The sequence below is a fragment of the Gouania willdenowi genome, chromosome 6, assembly GCF_900634775.1.
Source record: "Gouania willdenowi chromosome 6, fGouWil2.1, whole genome shotgun sequence".
NCBI lineage: Eukaryota > Metazoa > Chordata > Actinopteri > Blenniiformes > Gobiesocidae > Gouania > Gouania willdenowi.
The window spans coordinates 26,926,633-26,933,969 of record NC_041049.1 but is presented as its reverse complement, the minus strand read 5'-3'; the positions used below and the strand labels follow the sequence as shown (position 1 = coordinate 26,933,969).

Genomic DNA, 7,337 nt, shown 5'->3' with positions numbered 1-7,337 from the left:
GAAAAACAAGGTCAACCACCCCTCAAATGTGTAAAAAAGCAAGACATTCAGGAAAATAAATTTGAATACTGCAAGTAACCTGGTAGATGCAAAGCAAACTATTTTGTCATTAAAGTAACATTACAAGGTTTGTGGGGTTTTACGGTCATTCACAGATGTTCAAGTCCCTAATGGACTTACTTGTGCCCCTTGCCCAAAGTGATTTTGTCTATTTTCAATATTTGGACTTAACTTTTAAATAAATGTTATTACAAGTAGAACAAGAATTAAATAGCATTGTTGCATGCATAGAGATCTGAAAGGGCTACAAAATAAACTCAAACAGCTGGCTTGCATCATTTGGTGCATCAAGTAAGAACCAATTTACACTGATCAAATATAACCCTATGAGCACATGTCTAACCTTTTGTTGAACCCGAAGGTGTGTAGTGGTAGCAGCAGATCATTGAAGTCCTCAAAGTTGTGAAGTTTTTTTCCTGGGTTGGACTTGTAGACGATGCTGCAGTATCAGACTGAGATCAGTGTATTTTAGTGCTCAATGCATCAAAGTGTTGATTCTGATAGAAAAATCTCTAAATTGAGAGTTGTTATAGCGTGACAGATTGTTGGTTCTCCAAACTTGCTTAAAATGTCTTGATTATGATATTGTTTAGGCTTAGTGTTTTGTTTTATCAATAATTATTGTCATTTGTCATACTTTGTCATGTTGTATTCTCTCTATATTTAATACCTTTTACATTCTAGGTTGCCCTTTATAATCTGGCCAGGGACACCAGATGAAAACTAGCCTCTTTTGGCAAACTGTTGCTCATTTACAGCATGTCTGTTTATTAATATACATTGTCCCTTTTATATCAATAAATTAAAATTAAAAATCATCACTGTGGTCATGTTCTGATGGCTGATCAGTGTAATCAAGTTATTATGCTGTGTTCACACCAAACGTGTTTCGGGCATTAAAATTCTGCCTCACGCCCGTCGTTGCACACGTTTAGGGGAGGGGCTTCTCTGTTGCCCATGGTATCCATACAGTGGATGATATTGTGGCCATCAGTTATGTTCATAATTCACCCAGTGATTATGAAGTCGACATTATTGACATTATCATGTTGAGAAGGCAGTGTTTCCGGTCGGATGTATTTTGGTGTGACTCAGTGTGTGCACTGTGATGTTAGAGGGCCCTAGAGGAGGGTGGTTTAATGGAAAATAAAGTTTGGAGTTCCTTGCTCAACACAACGCCTCCGACTCCATTTCATCGCTTCTACATTATCAAAAGAGTGGCTTGGTTTTATTTAATAAATAAAGCCAGACAACGTTGTTGAATGGCGTCTCGGCGTCATTTCTGGATTCACCAGAGCTGCGCTCGGACGAAAGTCACTTTCAGTACTATTTGAGTCTCTTCCGGGCCCAGTTTGACGACCTGCTGACCCGCATCGGCGCTCGCATCTCCTACCAGGACACCAACTACAGGCGCTCTATTCCAGCAGAAGGGCCCCGGTCCATCTGTCTCCAGTTAGTGTTTTTTTTTCATTATTCGGAATTCGTCACGGTTGGGGAAAGCTCCTGATTGGTCGACGTGCCACGTGGTTGATGTTCAACAATCCCAACAGTAGCGTCAGCCGCATTGAATGCGCCAGTTGCACGTCAAAATCTTGAAATTTCAAAAAACGCGCCATGTCCGCCGCGTGTAAAGTTTCAAAACACACCGCACAGGAGGCGTGGGATGCGCAGCGGAACCTCTCAATGCTCCTAGGAGCACGTCCACCATATATTGTGTATGTACACCTGACGCTTTGGACGTGTTTGGTGTCAATGAGCCATTAGTGTTGTTTCATCGTACAGGAACCTCAAAACATTTGGCGAGTAAGAAAACACGTCCCACACAATGAAAGAGACCATTTGTGAAAAGATAAATAGTTTATGTGAATCTCTCACATAGCATTTACCTTTACTCTTTACACATCGTTTTTATATGTCACCATCTTTTTACAAGTTGACATTGTATTTTTTTTTCAGCATGCACTTTAGAAGGCCAACAAAAGTCTCCACAAACACAGACTTCAAACTAGAATCTTTTTTACAGTAAAACGTACGAAACGTGAACTGGAATATGAAGCCTGACAGTTTGAGGACACGATGGAGAAGCACAGCGTTCGACCACAATGACTGTCACAGGTAAGATCCATGTACTCAACAGTAAGACACAAAAATACATGATATGGATTCAAAAAATAAACACTTTTTAAAGTCACCACATCATTCTAGAAATACGCAAAGAACAGTAACCTTTTTGTAGAGTTACAGAGTGAAGCAGCGTGTGTACTACACAGAGAGGATTGTTGGACACGGTGACACTTGCACAGCTATCCTACTGGCTGCATTCTCAGTGTAGTTTAATACACTTCATGTTTGGACAAGCTGCTGAAATCACAGTGTGGGTCGGTGCAATACGATTTGGGATGCTTTATTCCAAAAGCGATCTGATTGTTGGGGATTGCTACTGTGCAGATATAGCCATTCTAGAAGTCCCACCTTAGAACTTGGTTAACTTCAGCTACACTTTTGCTCCACCTCCACCAAAGGGAATGGAGTTCGGAAGTATCAGGCTATGCAGTGTTTTTGTATTAAGAATAACCTGGGAAGTTTTTGCAGTACTCACGCAAAGTTGCATGATTAATGGACAGCAGTGAGGGGGCTTCTACAACGGCAGCTGCACCACAAGGTCTGGGGGCTCTGACTGCTCTGTTTGTGCTAATTCTTTTCACTGGAAGAGTAACAACCTCGTAGGCCTTAACTTTTCAGATACACAAACATTTACGTACAGCAGAGCATTAAATCTACGGAAATTACCAGGGAAACAAAGCAGAGGTGGGCCTATTGCCACACTTATTTGACTGAACACATCTGTCTCTATACAGTATTTACTGTATGAGGAACTTCATTTATGAATACAGTCCATTTTTAGAACACAAAGTGCCTCAAATGATACATCTGAATACGCTTATTGCGTGTGATTGAGCATCATGGTGCATTTCAGTAACCTGTTGTTACTCAGTTAGCTGACTGGCCATTGAAAGACTGGTGGAAGCCTTGAGGCCCAGATGTGCTGTGTGCTGCTATTATTTACAGGAACTGTCATTATTCAGTACAGAGTCTCTTTTTAAGGACGTGTCCTCGCATGGCTCTCCTGTATTCCCTCCATGGGTTTGAAATAGAGGACAAAAACCCAAAAAAATCTTCCCAACATTTATCTGAACAACAAGTCCTTGTCCTGCTTGCTGAACCTTGAGGTGAATGGCACTCCAGCAGTAGCTTTAGTGTGCATCTTCGTCCTTTTCTGCCCCACAGGAGTGAAGTCCTGGCTCCTAAACGTGTCCGCCCGTGACAATAGGTCCTCATACTGATGAGTCTTATGCCATCGTCAGTCAAATAGGAAATGAATAGTCTAAATAAAATATAAAAACAGTTCTAAATATCAGAAATGCACTAAAATGCAAAAGACTAATTTAATGCACAACATGACAACAAGTGATTTAATGCATTAGTGCGTGAAGATAATCATTCTTAAAAGGGCTTTTCCTTTGTTGTATTTGCTGGAGTATTTTGCCACAGGGAAGATGCCTCAAGCTGGGAGTCAGTTGCCAAGCAACCCTCTGCTGCTTTACAGATATACTGTAGGGACAGGCAAGGCTAGATGATGCATTTATACCTTTCATATATGTTAGTGAATGAAATACTTAGTTTAATTAATGAGAACAAAAACAAAAAATGTATCCTTCCAACAAAGCAAACAAACAGTCTTTGGTTTATTACATGAGTGATGCTTTAATGTACGGACCTTGTCTACGTTATTTGGCAGATCTAGGTGCAAGCTAATTATTTTCTTTAACCTTTGAAGAAAGGTGAGTCAAATTAAAATTCCACATTCTGTTTTCAAATATAAGATTAAAGGTGCAGTCTGTAACTCTTATAAAAGTGACTTTTTGTCATATTTGCTAAAGCTGTCACTATGTAAAGTCAGCCTTACATGAAACTAGTAGTTTGTGTGAAAAAAACAGACTCATTGAGCCCCCCTCTTGCTCCTGCAGCCTTTGGCAGATTGCCAGAATGCACCGCGACTGAGCAAAAAGAACCAATCAGAGCCAGGATTGTGTTTGATGGGCTATCTGACAGCTGTTGCTCACAGGCCCCACCCCTTTCCGCCGTGGCCAAAACACAGCAAAGATCATAGCAAGGTAGTGCCTGGAGCGCCGTCTTTTTACAGTGTATGGTCTGGAGGAGTAGAAGATGGAATTGGTGACTTTTCTGCTTGAAAGGTAATTACTGCTGCTTGATTTACATTATCTTTGATTTGTAATTGTTACACTAGAACTCAGTAGTGCATGTGTTGTTTGTTCGTGTGTGTGTTCCGTGTGGGCTGCTGTGAGTGACAGTGTTTTTACACTGCTGCTGCTAGATTGATGTGTGCACATTGAGAGGGAGAAGCGCTGCAGTAATAGGCTTTTAACAGTGCATGCTATATTACTGTGATGTTGCTGTCGGGCTAACGTTAGCTTGTTAGCTACTCTGAGGGTGAGGAGAGAGGGATCTGAAAGTTACGGACTACATCCAATAATAAAGATGAAATGTCTGGTAATCTGGAGTCTGTGCATTGAATTTCTCCTGATGAGATACGTTTTTCCTCTAACAATTCTCACAAAAACCATACAACTAGTAGTTTTAAAGTTGATTTTTTTTTGTTCTAGAAGTTTCCTTCCCAATTTCCATGATTGTACTTTTTCAGTTCTTAAAAACAACCGTGAGGCTAATTACATGATCAACAACTTATCTACAATTAAATCATGTAAAATCACCCAGCAAGCTGTTTAACAGTTTGACTAAATCACAAATACCTCTAGTAGAACAAGCTGTAACGTGGCTTATCTTTTTAACCTACAACACTATTTCTCCCTGTCTGCGGCATGTGTACTATGCGTCTGCCGGTGTCTATGTGTGTACAACAGTGGGAAACTCCAAATACAGCCGGGGGAATTGTAACATCATGCCAATGAAAAATGAGTGTTTAGGTTTTTTTTTTTTAAATTAGATTGAATTACATATATATTGACTTTTAAGGGAACAGAGGGTCGCCTTCTTAAAATAATGGAAGGAGAAACAGTGTAAAAATCAATTCATCCAGTGTTGTATTTACAGCTAAAGTTGTGTTCTGTATTAAATGAAAAACAAAGACTGTCTTTGTCATATCCAGTGAAATGAAAACTAGAGGTGAGTGAGCTACAGTGAGTGTTTGGCTGTGCACCCTTACCCCCCAATATCAGATGTTTACCTTATCACCATGGCGGTGCCTTTTTCCTCATGCCATTAAGATAAGATGCGGCTCTCTGCTTGTGTGAAACCAGTAAAGACAACCTCTTTGCAGTTATCTGTGAGTAAACAGCCAGAGAAACAACAACTTTGGTGATTCTCTGTTATGGGGGAAAAAATAATAGAAGATAACAAATGTGTGTGTGTGTGTGTGTGTGTGTGTGTGTGTGTGTGTGTGTGTGTGTGTGTGTGTGTGCGTGTGTGTGTGTGTGTGTGTGTGTGTGTGTGTGTGTGTGTGTGTGTGTGTGTGTGTCTGTGTTAATTAGGATGGGAAGGTGAGCAGAAACCAAAACACATCTGGCAAATAAAATGAAATGTGATAGGTGTGTCCACCTAGTCCTGCCATGTCAATATCAAAGATCAAACATCTTACATGTGAATTTACCCAGAAACCCTCCAGCTCACCTTCCTGACATCACTCAATGCAAGGCTGGCAGACAATGGCTACAGGATGATCCATGCAGAAACACAAGCAGTGCAGAGTTAAACACGTACAGTTCAGTGATGTAAATATGAAGCAACAACCCCTTTTTTCGGAAGCACATCTTTCTGGTAACTAAATTTAGTACAGTCTAATATCCCTGATAATTGTCATGTACTTGATTATATGGTATGGCTGCTACTTTTGAAGCCACCACTCAGAGTTCTTTTATTGCAGAATAGGAGGAAAGTTCAAGTGAAACAGGAGGACCGACTCACATGGGGAGAGCTGATGACTAATAGATTAGGTTGCCCATGTAGGCCTACTGCACATTAGTCTTTGCTACATCAATATGATCTTGTATTTTCTAAAACAATCAGCAGAGTTAATTTCTGATGCCAAATGGAAGTTTGAGTCCTGGACGTCTCACAGGATGGAGGGAATAGGGGAGCGAGAGCGCCGCAGTGGACAGGGTGATCCATAGGGCGATGTCACAGGAGACAACCGCAGGGTGTTACCGGCGATGCCTGATATGTTGTTCAAGCTCCGGGATTTCTCAAAGCCTTCAGTTGAGGGGGCGACAAAGGGTGGTGGTGAAGGTGTTGGTTGAAGTAGTGCAGGAACAGGACATGAGCACACACAGGCAGGCAGGCAGGCAGGCAACGATCCGAGTCCGAACCAGCCAGGTGAGCCGAGACACACAGGAGACAGGAGTGAGACAGAGCAGTAGGAACAGTGTACTGTATGGTGAGTGAATGCACCGCTAAAAATCCCCTACAGTGACAACAAGGCTAGTGAACTCAGGCCATTTTTGGAGGTGGAACTACTTCAAAATAAGAAAATGTTATTTTATGAACCGTAACAAAGAATTTGATAACACCAGTAAGCAACTAACATATTGATATGACTAATCATGCCTGTCTGTATAATGCAGTAAATAAGACATTGTACAGATAGCTCAAGGCCTTCGTTTTAAACAATATACTCATAATGTTAAAATAATTTAAAAAAACACTCCGAAACCATCCATCACTATACTAACCCATTTGCAAGATCCTCTATAACAGCTCCGCCTCCAAAAATGTTGCCTGCTATCAACAGACTGTTGGTGATATAAATATTAATCAAAAACAACATATTTAACTCTTGAATTACAAATTTTATCTTGGTAAACATTAACAGATGTTTTTCCTAAACATAACAAACAACTCAAGCAATAAGTTCACAAGCCTACATTCAGCAGCAGGAGGTGAAGACAGTCAGTATACATTCAGGTTGCACATCCTGATGATGATGAGAATGATTAAAAATCACCTTCATTCAATGTTTTCACATTTCCTCACAGCTCTTATATACACAGAGCATGGAATGCACACTGGTGAATTTGCATTCAGTGCAAAGAACACAAGCATGCCAGCCAAATCATTCATGAGTCATAACAGTAAAAACTGATGAAGAACTGCTAGTGGAGCCGTGCCTCATTACCATACAGCATGCCATCATCTGTTTCATTGGAAGTGAAATGAGTCTCCTTCATCCATCTTTGACGCAT

General features: G+C 40.7%; 1 protein-coding gene across 5 annotated transcripts in view; it reads right to left on the bottom strand.

The window, feature by feature from the left end:
- Positions 1 to 1,898: 1,898 nt before the first annotated feature.
- kcnc2 (potassium voltage-gated channel, Shaw-related subfamily, member 2) overlaps positions 1,899 to 7,337 on the bottom strand; it is a 137,132-nt gene continuing 131,693 nt past the window's right edge. Inside the window, exons 4-5 of one of the 5 annotated variants that reach the window (XM_028449182.1) lie at positions 5,327 to 5,423; positions 1,899 to 3,445 (exon numbers count right to left, since the gene is read on the bottom strand). In XM_028449182.1, coding sequence (XP_028304983.1) covers positions 5,362 to 5,423 — 62 coding nt within the window. In that variant the 3' untranslated portion in view covers positions 1,899 to 3,445; positions 5,327 to 5,361. Of the gene's footprint in view, positions 3,446 to 5,326; positions 5,424 to 5,561; positions 6,349 to 7,337 lie in introns of those variants that run through there. The other 4 variants (XR_003674253.1, XM_028449185.1, XM_028449180.1 and 1 more) reach the window with 4 other exon arrangements.